The sequence below is a fragment of the Sinocyclocheilus anshuiensis genome, unplaced genomic scaffold, assembly GCF_001515605.1.
Source record: "Sinocyclocheilus anshuiensis isolate Anshui unplaced genomic scaffold, SAMN03320099.WGS_v1.1 scaffold43, whole genome shotgun sequence".
NCBI classification, from domain to species: domain Eukaryota; kingdom Metazoa; phylum Chordata; class Actinopteri; order Cypriniformes; family Cyprinidae; genus Sinocyclocheilus; species Sinocyclocheilus anshuiensis.
The window spans coordinates 2,207,118-2,223,758 of NW_015549580.1; the positions used below are offsets into that span (position 1 = coordinate 2,207,118).

At 37.1% G+C, this 16,641-nt stretch overlaps 2 protein-coding genes across 3 annotated transcripts in view; one reads left to right on the forward strand and one right to left on the reverse strand.

Annotated features, from left to right (window-relative positions):
* Positions 1-4,820, reverse strand: part of LOC107657727 (endoplasmic reticulum resident protein 44-like) — an 18,135-nt gene extending 13,315 nt beyond the window's left edge. Inside the window, exon 1 of the mRNA XM_016445953.1 lies at positions 4,692-4,820. Within this exon, the coding sequence (XP_016301439.1) occupies positions 4,692-4,748 (57 nt within the window). The 5' untranslated portion in view covers positions 4,749-4,820. The remainder of the gene's footprint in view (positions 1-4,691) is intronic.
* Positions 4,821-5,033: 213 nt separating this feature from the next.
* LOC107657729 (inversin-like) overlaps positions 5,034-16,641 on the forward strand; it is a 25,249-nt gene continuing 13,641 nt past the window's right edge. For both annotated transcript variants that reach the window (XM_016445957.1, XM_016445956.1), the window contains exons 1-5: positions 5,034-5,196; positions 6,260-6,374; positions 11,021-11,105; positions 12,026-12,192; positions 14,272-14,445. In XM_016445957.1, the coding sequence (XP_016301443.1) occupies positions 6,372-6,374; positions 11,021-11,105; positions 12,026-12,192; positions 14,272-14,445 (429 nt within the window). In that variant the 5' untranslated portion in view covers positions 5,034-5,196; positions 6,260-6,371. The remainder of the gene's footprint in view (positions 5,197-6,259; positions 6,375-11,020; positions 11,106-12,025; positions 12,193-14,271; positions 14,446-16,641) is intronic.

The following is a 16,641-nucleotide window of genomic DNA, read 5'->3' on the forward strand; positions in this document are numbered from 1 at the left end:
AATCAAATCGCAATCGCAATATCTGTCAAAAAAATCGCAATTTGATATTTTCCCCCAAATCGCACAGCCCTAGCCGGCATTGTGATCTCTCCCCCGCAATCCGCCGCATCCCAATTCCGTGTTCGGAAAGGAAATTAAGTGTACTACAGAACCCCTAAAGGGAATAAATAGCCTACGAGATGGGAGGATAAAAAATATTTCAATACTTTCTCTCGCAATTATATCGTTGGGTAATTATACTGTATATAAATTGCGGGCATCAGGGAGCCGCTGCTAATATGCAGGGCATTGAAACCGCTTTCGAATGCGTGCTCTCATTTTACTTAAACTTTCGTGATTCGTGATCACACGGACTCTATACTACGGACCAGTACTGCCGCTACCACACATTTTACAATATTAGATATTTGTCAGTGGTGCTCAGTATCTGCAAATCATTCGCCATTGTCCTATCAGTCATCTCTCCTTACTCTGTGTATGTGGTAAGTGAACTTTCATGTACCCCCCCCGATGCCATCGTCCATCACGATGTTTCACTGTAGACATCGTTGGATGCCAATTTGGTAGACATCGCCCAACCCTTATGGACGTGGACAAATATGGATGCTTTATACAAATGTATGTTAATTATTAGTGAAACCATACTCAACAGAGCATAAAGAATTCAGATACAGGTTTTCACAAAAACAAAAAGTTTTTTAAACCATTTTTAAGAAATTGAATCAAAAGTCAAAAGTATCAATTATAATATTAATTCAAACAATTATCATCAATTAATTATTATATTAATTAAATAACATATAACTATATTTTACTGGCTTAATTGTTTAGATTTTTATAATGCATTATCTTCTTATCGATCCACCAGTTCACATTTACAGCTCTGCGTGTTTGCAGGGTAAAAACATGGTTTAGATTTTTATAATGCATTATCTTCTTATCGATCTACCAGTTCACATTTACAACTGCGTGTTTGCTGCATAAAAACATGGGTGGATGTTCGCATTGGTCTGAACAGAAACAGCAGATGGGAAAATGCAAATTCATTCTCTGCCAGCAGATGGCGCTGTCAGAACGGCAGAAATATAGCGGTTTCTCCGAGTGTAAACAAAGCAGCAGCAGCAGCTGAGTTTGAAACATGCAGCGCTCATTTTTATTCAATGAAATCATCGCCTTTTGAAGTTAAATCGGCACATTAAGCCATATCGCAATTCTTGTCTTTCCGTCCCCAAATTTACCACCTCTTGAAATCATAATTAAGACTTTCTTGTAGCCTACCATTTAAGACTTTTTATGGTCTTAAATATGATACAACTAAATTTAAGACCTTTTAAGGACCCGCGGAAACCCTGCAACAGAAAATGCGTGCTGCATTAATCACGTGTTAATAAAATTAGTGCCGTTAAAATGAATTTGCGTTATTAACGCACTAATTTTGACAGCCTTAATATACACTACCGCTCAAAAGTTTGGGATCAGTAAGACTTAATAATAATACATTATAATAAATCAGTATATTAGAATGATTTCTGAAGGATCATGTGACACTTTATACTGGAGTAATGGCTGATGGAAATTCAGCTTTGCATCACTGAAATAAATTATATTTTAAAGTATATTAAAATAGAAACCATTATTTTATATTGTAATAACATTTTGCAAGATTACTGTTTTTTTTTCTGCATTTTTGATCAAATAAATGCAGCCTTGAAGAGCATAAGAGACTTCTTTAAAAACATTACAAGTCTTACTGATCCCAAACTTTTGAGCGGTAGTGTATATATTCACACGCATGTGTATTTGTTTATTTTTATATTAGAATGTTTGTTTACTAAAACTTAACAGAAATGTTACATTATATTTGTTTACAATTTCACTTCATAAATGGTGTCTTAAGATGAGTGTCTACCACTGAAACTGACATGAGAAAAACACAATTAATTTGCCAATCATAACAATTAATTGCAGCAAGTTGCATAATTAGTCTGGTATTAGTCTGGCTGATTCTAGGTGGTATGAATAATCTAGCAAATAAATGTTTTGTGTTATTACTCTGAAATGATCACATCACTACCAAAGTTCATTGAAGCCAAGTAATGTGGCTATCTAACATATGTGATAAATCCAAAAGAGACCATGAACAGGGTTTGATAATGCCACGTGTTAAAGAGGCTGGCTGGATGGATGAGTCTGCTGTTGCTACATTTCACTACATCCTGTTTGACTCACTGTGTCAAAGATATTCTGATGACAGGTATAAACCTATACGACGGACATCTTCACCCCTCCTTAAATAAACACTGAGAAACAAACTTACTTGACAAGTGAAAAACACTAAACGGCAAGACTGACAGCAAATTATAAGATGCAGACCTCCTCACACTAGTGTAGTGTCTTAAAGTCCATGATCAAATAATAAGACTATTTTAAGAAAAAAACGCTCCGACTAAAATAATATCAAACACACACACTGAGGATATGTGATCCTCCTCAACAAAACTGGCATCTGCTAAACAACACTGCCTAAATTCAATAGTTAATCTCTATGAGAACTCAAGTCTCCAACTGTCACAACACAGCCACAGAATCAAAACAAACACACGGCTCCACATGGGATGATCTCAACCGCTCAGATCACAAAGTACAAAATCACAGCTAGACCCAACATATGGCATGTTTTTTCGGTAAACAAATTTGGTCACATGCATATCCATTTCTTAATGAGATTCATCACAAGGACTTTCCCAGCTCTAATATGGGGAGTTTCTACTTCAGATAAACAAACGAAGGTTTGATCAGCAGGTTCTACATCTAAATTCACATTTTTCACATCCTGAAGTTCCTGAGTATTTTTCTATTGTATGCTGCAGTCTCAGTTCATGGGTAAAACACAGGGCTGGTGAAAGAATTAAGGCCCATTCACACAAAAAACGATAACTATATTAGTGTCCACACCAACAGACAATACAATTCTGTTTATTATTAGCGCTTGCTACAGATTATCTGCCGTTTTAAATGCTTGAGCTCTTTAAAGTTGGATGATTCCAATTTTTATCATTTATCAGCTGAAAAAATAAAAATTGCTCTGACAATGATTCCAACTATATTGTTCCAGCTGTGGTGTGGACTTCACGATTCTCACAGAATAAAATCTATATAGTTTTCGTCCTTGAAGGGAATGGGTTATGCTTCACCAACGTAAACATTTTGATTTCTGTTATGCAAAAATGACTTTTATTTAAAGGCATGAAATGAAAATCCACCCACTTTCTAAATGCATGTTATAAATATTTTTCTTTTTGGTAATCTGTTACACTCAAGTGTACGTCACAATATGGAAGAAATTATCTGTCGCTACTTATGTTTTATTGTAACCTTCGATATGTCATCAAAGTACTGTTATGTAGCTAGCTGCCATTTGTGAGAATGACTTGTGATAACCCTGGAAACATAGGTTAAAATAGGCTGAAATCATAAACAAATCTGTAAGGCTTCACACTGTATTTCACCCTTATCAGGCAAAAGTGGGTTTATGTATTTATTGCCATCATGAAGTTGCTTTGAAACGATATCAGAGTGAGGAACAAACTATATCACACGACACAAGTATGCACTGTGACGGGATTACAAGCATTTTCACTCATGTTATTGAAATGATTAATAAAACACTGAAAGAAGCTCTTAGAGGTCAATCTCAAGCTAACTACCTCTGCTCTGGGGTGATATATATTACTTTCACAAAGGAAAAAAGACCAAATAACATAATATATGATCATGAACCAGTATGCTGGCCCTGATAAAATTAAATCGAAGAGAAATCAAAAGCTTGTTAAAATGTACCACACTGGCAGCAAAGATACCGCTGCTGTGGTTTTCACATCATGCTGTGCTGAGCGGAGCAGCGTGGGTCACTTCCGGGTTGACAGCCAATAGGATTCGGCCACAACAGAGAAGTTCTCCAACCGGTTTCTTCTCTGTAAAGTCGGATGAAATGAATCCCAAAATATCCCTCTCTTTACTTTAGGACTATAAAGATCACTGCTGACACCTGAAAACTGTATGGCTCCTATTGTTAAAAACCGATTTCAAGTGCTTAATTCATTTGTTAAAGGACTTTCCCAAACTTGCGTTGTGAGTGACATGGTGCAATATTCATCCAAAACTCCTATATTTGCGTCATTATCTACACTAGGGAGCAAAACTCTCCTGGCCCTTTCAACACTGCATTTGAAACTGCTAAAAATAAAGGCTGTATGATTGAATGACCCTTAGTTTGCTTGCAAACACTCTAAACACTCTACCATGCAAGTTGGCGTGTTTATGTGCAAGTGTGGTTGTGCATTAAATGGGAATAGTTGGCCAACAGAGTATAAACTCTCAAAACGTCCCATACTTGCAGCTGCATCATTACTACAAGTCCGGTAACTCTAATAGCTGGTTAGCCACACTGTAACCTACATTCATCATAGGCCATTAGACCTATTGTTCAGAAATGACATAGCAAAAGTCAACCGTTGTTCCAAATCTGAAGACCTCATAATCATCACCCGTTAATTACCGATGTAAATCAAGAGCATCACATCCAAGTCCATAAACTCCTTCCAATAGCTAGCGTTATATGAGCTAGCTATCCGAAGTAAACCTGCGAAAAGTGTGTTACTGAAAGAGCGCGCGATTACTCAGCCACATACCAGCAGGAGGGTGAAGTAGCGCAGTTCGGGAGCGGGTATTATTGATGATAGTTTCATTGTATAGTGGTGTTGGTTGAGGTTGCGATGTTGTTGGATCTTGCAAGTCTCTCAACACCACCTCCTTCTCCTCTGCTGCAGGAAACGGGCAGTACATACGGCCAGGACTACGGGAACTGGGATTCCGGGTTTTAGAGAATTGTGGGAACTGTAGTTTATTATTGGGAAGGGGGTCGTTCAGTCAACTAAATTCTGTTCATTAAAAACTACAAATCCCTTTAAAGACCGTATGGTGAGAATGTGACCTATGGTATTTGTAGTTTTATTTACCTACGTGCACAGATGTGTTTGCGGTCTCAAGATATTTTGGAGTATCATTGACCAAGAGCGGGAATGAAGTCCCGAAATGTATGAAAACTGCGAAAACACTGCAGTGCGTTGGAAAAGTTTGTAATGTTTGAAGTCAGATATGGAAGTATCAGATCAAATGTGTTTCACCTTGAATGTGGTAAGTTGCGTCATCGTTTCCCAACTGTATAACGGGGATTTTATAGTATTTAGCAATCAAGCTAAAATGCAAACACATTCAAAGTTACACATTATTCATTGTATGAATGACTGACACAGCCGTTTGTTGTTGTAGAAGTATTATAGCAGTTATGTAACTATGTTTGCATTTGTTAAAATTGTTGTTTAATTATTTGCAGCTTGGACACAAAAGTGTTCATGAAGATGTCAGTGAATACTGCAGCTGATTCATATACTTTACTTTGTTTTAGTGATTTATCTACCAGTCCAAACCCACCACGTGCAACCTAAATAAACAAACTGTAAAAATAGTTATTCAGGCACGGTGTGCATTAGTTTGAAAAAAGTGTATGAGCTGGTAGAATGGTTTCTTATTGTTGTACAGTTTTTGATTCTATTTGTTTTATATATGCATATGCATATACAATGTCTCAAATTGAGCTCAGATTTGCTAAGGTACCAGTGTTCGAGATATCATTATGAACTAAAACAAATGTCATTAATTTCTCTCAAAATGTAAATATTAGAGCTTTGTTATCCAGATTAAGCATAATAGTGTCACTTTCTGTCAACAACTAATTTGTGCCTGTTATGATTTCTTCTGAATGGCTTTAAGAAAAAAATGTGAGATAAAGTTGTGATTTAAATTCCACACAACAGAGAACTTCCATTAAATTTCAATGATGTTTTTCAGTTAAGTTTGTCAACTATTCACTGCATATATTTAACAGGGTGTGCATCAACAGACTAGGATCACCAGGATGTGTCAATAAAAATAAATATGGCAGATGAAATTTCTATTAATCTTATAATATTATATTACATAGCTGTCAGCTGTGAGTAGTTAAAAAATAAAATTTAAATGTGTCAAAAAGTCAATGTGGGCTATAGTTTCTTGCAAGACTCCAGTGTTGTTTGACCGTTTTATGTCAGTCCGCTCCTGTAAGTCGGCCTTGGCATAGAGCACTGGTAATGTTTGGCACAGTAGGTCAGAGCAGGTGGTTTGTGCTCTGTGTGTGAGTGATCCGCTCTCTCTCCTGCAGAACGCTAGATCAGAGCTGCTGGGGGGATCTGTGGCTACGCCAAGCCCAGCAAGGCTTCACTTAGCTGGGTAACATCTGCTGAGGCCTCCCCTGCCTCCTGGACTTCACCACCATGGTAAGAGTCAGAAAGAGTATTGTATCAGTTTGAGTATTGTATTACGTATTAGGAGTTTTAAAAGTATACTTTAATTTTTTTTTTGTTATATAATTAATATTGACATAATAGTTTTGCTAATTTTATTAATAAGAAACTTTGCTGAGAGTAGAAGCTTGCATATAACTGACACATTAACGCCTTTAGAGATTTCCAAGCTAAAAATTACTCTTTTTAAATATTTTGTCACATTAAAAAGACACATTTCACACAGTAAAATAGCAGGTGTGACTGTGAATGTAAAAAGCTGTTAATTAAAAGGTATACCAGAACCAGAAGATTTCAGCTTTTGGCAAATTTCACTTATCAGCTATAATTTGTAATTTGAGTATTCTTATTCTAAATCGGATACATATTTTTCTCACATAAGTTACTTCATTATATATGTTTATTTTTCTTAATATGAAAACTCTCTTTCTCTCCTTCTTTCTTTCTCTCTCTCTAAATATATATACATGTGTGTGTGAGTGTGTGTGCCACTTTAGTCTGACCCTTCTGGGCCTTTACCCTCAGCGTGTACAGTATGAATGAGAACAATCTATTCAATGGCCTCCATGTTGAATGTGACCCTTATATTAATATTTAATGAAGTGAAGGATAAGTGAATGTTTCTGAGGGAGGTTTGGCTCTCCCCGGGGTTAAGTGAGCTGTTAATAATTGATGATGTGCTGATATTTATGGTTCTTTGAGCGTGTTAATAGAATAATGTACTTACTGACTGCACGGATAGAATAATGCAGTTAACGCGTGTGTTTTGCGAATAATGTAATTAGCATGTGTTCAAGAGGTCATCGCTGAGGGAGACAGCACACAGATACACACATCTACATGATCTGTTATGTTGAGGGGCCGCAGTATGTGTCGGTCATTGCGTTCTAACCTTATAAACACCCAACTGATTCAAATCTTGTTTCATCTTTTTCATTTCCGCTGTCTCTCTCTCTTCTTCTCATTTCCCCCCTCTCTCGCTCTCTCTCATTGATTTTCTGTTTGTTTTTCAATCACATTATTTCCTGCGCACAGCGGTGTAGCCAGCGGCTAAATGGCCCCTCTCCTACTAATTGGACGTTTAATTAGATCACAGATTTGGCCCAATTAGTCGCTGTAGGGAGGAGAGGGGATAGCCTGAGGGGCTGTGTGTGTGTCTGTGTGCATGTTTATGTGAGTAGATGGTGAAGAGAGAAAGCAAGGAACGGAGATACAGAGAAGGGGGAGCGCGAGAGAAAGAACAGGAGGGTGGAAAAGAGATATCTCTCTCTAGGCTGCCTCATTAGAGATGTCAGAAAGGGTCTGCCATAATACTTCCCCCTCACTATGAGTCTGGCCCCCAAGAGACCTATCAGAGCAACACAGCCCAAGTGTGCTTCGGGGACTCAGACCGTGCCGTTTCTCAGTCTTCGGGTCAGTTCAAATCACTGCTGTCCTACCTTAGAGAGCCACCACCAGTCTGTTTATCAGTGACTACTGCCATTTTGTTTTGAGATGGCACTGTATTTTTTGTACTAAAAGTTAAGTACAAATTATCATATCAAATAGGCAGCATAACATTTGCCTCCCATCAGCTCATTGTGGTCTCATAGAGGTCCTAAAGCATGGTGTAAATGATAGGGAGTGCCTCCACATCACTGTGATTGGCTAATTATGCTGCCAGTGAGATGATGGCCATGAAATGCATAGCAGTTGAACTCATTCAGGCCATCTTTGGCCACGTAACCTGCTCGGTTGTGACATTACTACTTTCAGTAACATTTGAATTTTAATAACTTAAATCTCAAAATGACTATTTTATTTGACTATTAATAATAGCAAAGCAGCACTAAGTACCAAATAAAGTATATAAATACAAAATATGCTTTAACTATGCTTGTTACTGTATTACTGTAAATATTATTTCATTATATTTTAAAAATCACTTGATGTGACCTATTATAAAAATAATATAATATAATAATATTATTCTAATTTAATAATAAATAAAATAATATTATTATGATATAATGCAGATAGGGGACTTCAAAAGTCCACTGCACACTACTCATACAGACTTTTATTTGTGAATTGTGATATATTAGTATTGAATAATAATAATAACACTAATAATATGTTTTATTTATAAAGTGCCTTTCTCACACTCAAAGTGCTAGAGTACAATATAAAAAGGAAACAAAACAATAAACAGTATAATGCTAAACTAATCAAATCAAAACAATTCAATTTCCAAGTCAATGCACAGGAATAAACAAAGTGGATTGATTGTTATAAATAATATTTAAAATATGAGTTTCTTTCTAATTTCTTGATTTATACTCATGAATGATGTAGAAATCTGTTTATGGTAGAATGTGACTGAACAATAAAAGCCAATGCATACAGTTGTGTTTTATTTTAATACCGAAATTGAATAGAAAGCGGTTTGTTTGTAATTGTTTGTGTGTGTGTGTGTGTGTGTGTGTGTGTGTGTATGCACAGAACTCTTAAATGCACATCTTTTCACCACTTATTTTCCTGCATTTATGTGCAGTATGCTATACATCTTAGATGTCACACATGTTAGATGGTGCGTATTATTTAATTTGTTTTTTAACATGTTTTTGTTGTGACTGACATCTTTGGAACTACATAATTGCATTACATTGCCCATTGGAAGCCACACCTCCTTCACCAGAGGGGCTCATTTGTCGCTTGGCATAATGGGAAACCACAGTTAATGAGACACAAGGTGATCATGTCAGTCAAGAGCAAGACACTACGGATGGCATCCGCAGGGATGCTTGCATGCATTCACAGCTTGGAGCCCTTTCTCCTTGGAGAAAGTATGGAGGATTTGCCCTCTGGGCATTAGATGAAAGGACCAGTGTCTCTCAGCGAGATACTTAGAAGGGATTTGGGGAAAAAAAAGCTGTGTTTTTGGAAAGCGAGAGGATGATGTGAATCATACAGATCTGCTATTGCAATGCCAGATACTGCTTTACTGACAAATGTGCACACAGCTCAACTTCTGACCCTGTTGTGGTTTGTTCTTCATTATTCTTTCTTTTTTCTTCTTCTCTGTCTCTCTTTCTTCCTAAATCCTGACTCAGCTGGTTGTTCAATAAGATGCTGGTGGGGAGTCATTTGGCTGGGCTAGACAAGCTGGATGCTTGCCCACACACACACACACACACACATTTAAGATGAAGTGCTCTCCTTTTTGTGCACATTGCATGAATCCTTAATGTGTTCCAGAGTTTCAATGGAAAAATGAAAATCTAAATCAGTTATTTTGTGTCTCTATAACATATATTCGTTCACTTTGTCTGAAACTTTATTTTAAACTAATAATTATAAAAGTTCTAGTTCAAGGTAAAAAAAAACAATAATGACAGATGCTGTATTTAAAAAAAAAAAATTATTAGTTTAAATGTTAATTGAATTATTAGCTAGTTGAGATAATTTGCACTTGAATTTGAAGTTGTAATATTCTACAATAGCAAAGTTTGCTAATTAAATTAGTCAAAAAGAGTATGCACCATTCAAATGATCATCAATATAATGCCACTATAATTTATAATTGATTTCATCTCTCCATTTTTTTTAAATTGAGTTAAAAACATTAACATGTTGAAAATGACCAGCTTCTTTTTAACAAAGTCTGAATCCCTTTTATTTCACGTTTGAGAGAAAGTCGTTTGATTTGTATGCCAGGCATTTTTGTTGTTAAGCCCCAGTGTGTGTTTGCATGTATGTGTGCGTCCTAGTCTGGAGGAAATTGAGGAAAGCTAGTGGTTGATATGAGCGAAGCCTCCATAAAAACCTGCTCTCACGGAAAATCACTTCCCACGCGATCACACTACCGTGCAGTCGGACACAAACACGCTCGAAAATACACAGATAGAGCTCTTCCCTCACATGCACACCTTTCTCAAAGGCACCCCCCTGCTGTCTTTTTCCACATTGTGATTCCAAAAACAGACTGTGTGTGTGTGTGCGCGCGCGTTTTTTTGTGATGTCTGATTTCCTTCGTTAAACTACGTGGAGTCATATAAAGCTGAATTCCAGTGTATCGGAGAGCATTTAAAGGCTTTAATCAGAACATACACGCACAAACACACATGCTACTGATGTAGTTGTAACTCTTAGTAGTTTTATGAGTCTGCATTAACTAACCCCAATTACCCTCTCATGAGGTGCGTGAGAACAGAGCGGCTAATTAGTTGTGTGTGTGTGTGTGTGTGTGACGGGAAAGAATGGCAAAGAAAAAGGGAATTGCATGAATGGGTTATAGCGCTCATTGAAAAAGACATTTCTGCAGTCATAAACACGCTTCACACACATTTAGTGTGGATTTGTGTATGTAATTGTTTTTTTTTTTAATATATTTTGCAATATTGATGAGCATGAATAAGAGATGAGTTGGGCAGGGTGTGTCCCAGTGGGGGATTTGCCCCCTTCCTGTATGAGGATTACCCAGCATTCCGGCTGAACCACTGCGAGTGGATGTAATGGTTGGTTTGGTCACCTTTCAAAGCTCATTTCAGAAAGAGTGAGTTTAGATTCAAGCCCTATAATCATGATGTTTGGCCTCTGTGTGAGCACAGTGCATGACTGCTGATGTGTGTGTGCACCAGGCGATGCTGCTCCCCCAGAATCCATCTCAGGTGCATGCGTCTGCTGTGAATGGAGACAAGAACACCTTACAGAGACTGATCACAGGTATCACACATATCCCAGTGCTCATAATGCTCTTCACTATGTATTCCATGTAAGGCTGTGCAATATATACAGCACCATTTAAATGTTTGTGATCAGTAGGTTTTTTAATGTTTTTGAAAGAAGTTTCTTATGCTCACCAAAGCTGCATTTATCTGATCAAAAATACAGTAAAAACAGTCATATGAATAATACAAGTAATATGTGAAATATATTTTATATGTATTTATTCCTGTAATGGCAAAGCTGAATTTTCGGTGATTAATTGTCACATGATTCTTCAGAAATCATTATAATAAGCTGAATTGTTGTTAAAAAAAAATGTTGAAAACGGTTGTTTTGCTTAATGTTTTTGCTGAAATCATGATACTTTTTTTCAGGATTCTTTGATGAATAAAGAAGAAAGTTTTTTCAAAAGAAAGGCATTTATTATGAAATATTATGAATTTAATGGTACTTTTGATTAATTTAATGCATGAATAAATTAACTGAATAAAATACTTTATTATATACCTTACTCAATAAAAGTATTAATTTATGGAAAACAAATCTTACTAGTCAGAAAGATTACAGACATTTGAATGGTAGTGTATATTTTTCATCCTTTTGATGATATTCAGTATGTACATTCACTTTGAAATAGCTTAAGAACTGTATTTTATTCAACCAAACAGTCATTGTACAAAGTACATTCAAAATTTTTAATATGGGAATTAAAATCCTAGTAAACTTAAGAACCACACAAAAAGCCCATTAAATTCATTGCAGTGTTGCTTAGTTTTATATCGCCAGGAAAATCGTCATGAATATACTGTTAATATTCAATATATCACTCACCCATTTCCTTATATATTAAAGAGAGATTTCAGTAATAGGTTAAGGTTGACTAGGGTTATGTATGTGTGTGTGCTTTGTGTCTGCAGCAGAGTCTCGTCTGCGGGACAGTGAGGATCAGTTCGGCCGGACTCCTCTGATGTATTGTGTGCTGGCCGACCGCTTGGACTGTGCAGAGGTGCTGCTTAAGGCTGATGCAGCTGTCAACAAGACTGACCACAGTCAGAGGACCGCACTGCACCTCGCAGCTCAGAAGGTGACACACACACACACACACACACACACACAGCTGTGTCTGTCTCTGAGCTGACCCTGATTCTGATAGTCACTTACAAAGGGTTGGTGTTGTTAGGGTTTACTGCCCTCTAGTGTTTGTGGTGTTGACACATTTCTCCTAAAGATTTGAATATGAGAGCGCTTGTATGTGTTACCTTATTTTGACTTAATAAACGGGACAGTTTGAATGAGACGAGAAGAGGATTGAAAAGCAGAGCACAGTGGAGAGGAAAGGAGAAGAGTGTGAGGAGAGGAAGACGGGGAGGAACGGAATTGATGGTTAACACTCTGACATCTAGATCAATAAGAGCTGTAGCTCAGGGATTAACACTCTAATTGGGCTGGGAATAGAGACTGAGAACCCTGACACACACACACACACACACACACACACACACACGAGGGCTCTCCCCAGAATGTTTTACATGGGAGCTAAGGAGGCCTGGGAGAATACTGGATGAGAAGGGAGGGCTGCTCACACTCAGACACATTTCAGACCCTTTAGATGGATAAACAGCCGTCTCTACTCCAAAATCGCGGCCCAAAAATAATGTCCCTGGGTGACACAAAGCACTTTCTTCATCACTTTATTTCATTATTTTGCTGACTTTGGATGCTTTGTCATTTTAGTAAAATGCAGATGAAGAATAGGTCAGTCTATTGGAAAGTAGTGGCAGATGTTTTTTCTGTGTGGTGATGTACATCCAAGTTAAACAGATATTTGCACAAGAAAATAGTTGGGTAGGGACTTGGTTCTATCCATCAGCTGTTGGTTGGATGGAGGCAGATCTGAATGCAAGCTTGAGTTTGAATTTAAGATAGGGGCAGGGTTTAAGCTGACGAAATGATTAGAGAAGTCCAGTATACATCACCAGAGAGAAGTCTGTCATTTTACTGGAAGACTGAGATTACTTTTGAATTAAAAATATCGAGGTCTAAAAAATGTTTAAAGTGAAACGTATGCATGATTGAATTATTCACAGTAAGATAAATATAATGCATTTAGACAATAGATAGAGCAAATTTTCATTTCATGCTGACTTTAAAGGTGAAATATGTAATTTAATTTCTAGAGACAGTAAGTGAATTTGTAAAAGTAATGATTTTGTCAGTCAGGCTTTCCCCCCAAATACTCCCTCTGTCTGCCATTGGTTGGGCAACCAGATAGTGTCACCTAAAATCATGCCAGTGTTGCTGTGTTGAGCTGGTTGGGATATTTTGGCAATGTTTTGATACCCCACAGTGTTTTTACATTTTTTTTATTTTATTTTTTTTTTACAAACTGCTCAGAGGACGAGCAATATCCAACTTAATTGGATATTAAGTTATGGAATCCCAAATAGGAGTAAGTTTTCTTCCATAGAACAAAATTACAAACTTCACAAGCTTATAACATTTTCCGCAATAAATATATAAATTGGGAGTGAATTGAAATCATGTTCTAGTTGTATTTTTTATCAAAATCAATAATATTGTGAAGCATAACTACAATTTACAAATTAAAAATTGCAAAGCTGAATTTTCTGCAGCCATTACTCCAGTCTTCAGTGTCACATTTTCTGGGCAAGTGAACTCACAAATAGCTGCCTTTGCATATTAAGTTATGATATCCCAGATATGAGAAAGCATATGAAGCATATGGTACACTGGAGTAAATCTAACTGAACTGAAATCATAGTTTTAGAAGGATTTTGGACCTTGACTGAAGCCAGATTTAAATTGGGAAAAGAAATGATATTTTAAATGGTTGTGAGTTTACAGGTGTTGTCCGATTCATGAATGGATCAGTCAAATAGACTCAACAACTTAAGTGTTAGTGGTTTCAATCAGTCTTCACAGGTGCCCTAATGACTTGGCCACAGCTCTGACTGAATTATAGTTAAATAGTGTAGTAAATTGTTTTGAAAGCATAACAATTTAGGGTAAATGGATTGTTATTCATGCTTGGGAGTTGGGACTGTGATCTATTAGTTTGTGATCCTCCATTCCTTACAAACAGACAAAAATAGCTTGTTGTTGATTGTTTTTTGTTTTTTTTGCATGTCCACATGCTTTTCAGGGCAACGTGTGCTTCATGAAACTCTTACTGTCGCGCCTCGCAGATTGGCGGTTAAAGGATCTGGAAGAAATGACTCCATTACACCTGGCAACCCGAAACTCGAGTTCCAAACCTCTGTCTCTGCTCCTCAAGCACATGGCACCTGGTGAGGTGGACACACAGGACAGGAATAAGGTGCCAAACGCAGATACACACACTACACATGCTCACATACTCGTCGGCTTGTCTATAGGTGGCTTGGGTGGGGATCAGGGGTGAATATGAGGTTAGGTGGTGTGTGTGTATGTGGTTGTGGTTGTATATATGCTGTAAAGCAGCAGGGGGACTCTGCACCCTCTGATGTTGCTCTGGATGATGTGAGCTCTGTTTAAATTGTCTAATAAAATATATTTTTTCAGTGCTGCTGCGAGAGCTTGCCAGGCGCCTACAAGGCTCAGGGTCTCATCGCAATGTTAACTTTATGTGTGTATGAAGTGACAATCACACACTTGCTGCATGCCAAAGATGTCTTCTACGAATCGCAGAGAGAATACAGACCAACCCAATTTCACAACAAAGACAGTATGCATGGACAATAAGCCTGTTTCAACCTCAGAATGAAAAACAAAGCAGATAGTTATAAGATAAATCTTAAAGTAAGAAATAAAATCACAATTATGAAAAAAATCGCAGTTACAAGAAACAAAGTCACATTTATAGTAGCGCTGGGCGATATGACGATATTATTGTATATCGACGATGTCTCGTAAGTATCGCAATGTCGATGTCAACAGTCAGGTAACAGACGATTATCAACATTATCGGGAAGCCTATATCTCAGCTCGGCCCTCAACATGCACGCATTCGGAGATTCGGCAGCCCAACACTGAATATTATTTTGTGGGCATTGTATTTTGATTAATAAAATAAAAATTATAAAAATTACAATACAAAAATGAAATTTAAATTACCCTGCTTCTAAATAAATAAAGCAGTTATCTGTTTTATGTTTTCTGTTAGTTTAAGCCCAAACTAAGAAAAGTAAAACCAAACTTTGTGGCAATAATTAAGACCAAACTGAAGATGGTGTGTGTTTATGGTGCATGTCGGCAATGTTGTCTCGGCAGGGGCGGGGCGTGGTGGAGGTGGGGCTTACGTAGACGATATTATCGGATATCGCGATATTTTTAAAGGCGATTATCGATAAGATATTTTTGACATATCGCCAAGCCCTAATTTATAGGGAGTAATCACAATTATGAGAAACAAAGTCACAATTGTTTGAAATAAAGTTGCAATCATGGAAAAAGTTAAATTTTTGATAAAGTTGCAATTGTGAGATATAAAGTTCCAGTTACAAGAAATAAAGTGGCACATTTGCAACAAAGTCAACATATATAGCTGCATTTATTTGATCAAAAATACAGTAAAAACAGTAATATAGATACAGACTTGATGAAACTGGAAAGAGTTTTATAATGGTCGGCACGGCAGTTGTACTTTACTGTAATAGTTGTAATATTACTGTATGAGCTATAATACAAGTAATAATAACAGCTATAGTACTATATTTAGGATTAGTAAACACAGAAGCATTAGAGTAGATAAGCTGATATGTGCTGGTCACAACAAAGCAAAAGAGAGGTTGGAGAGATGCGTATGTGGGCCCCGTGCTTTCTTGGGAAACACTGCTATCAACTGCTCCAGATTACCAGACCACATGCAGCTTTATTCACTTTGGCTCCAATTACTGTAAACATTCACCCCAGTTTACGTTCCGATGATCTACGCACATACAGCGACTCTTTAGATACACCATCATTTAAAATCTCATTCCACAGACAAACTGCTCAAAGCTACCAGGGTTATTATGGCTCCTGTTTTAAATCAGTATTCTTTGTGTGTGTGTGTGTGTGTGTATGGTTGTGATTACGCTAACCAGTGCTTGCTTCCATTGAGTCACATAAGGGAGTTTTGTTTGCAGGCCTTTATCCGTCTGTTGGTTTTGCACTAATTTGATAAGCAGAATCGTGATTTCTCGTGATGAGGCTTGTTTTGTGGCCAGATGCAGAAATAGCTCATCTAGTGCGTCTTCAGTCTTCACTTTCCACATTGGCTGTTTGTGTGTTTTGTGGCTGGGACAGTAAAAACAGTAATATAGTGAAATATTATTACAATTTACAATAACTTTTTCCTGTTAATATGTTGTAAAATATAATTTATTCCTTTGAAGACTCCACTATTTTTGAAAATAAGCTCATTTTCCAACTCCCCAAGAGTTAAACAGTTGAGTTTTACCGTTTTCTAATAGATTCAGCTGATCTCCGGGTCTGGCGGTAGCACTTTTAGCTGTAGCTTAGCATAGATCATTGAATCTGATTAGACCGTTAG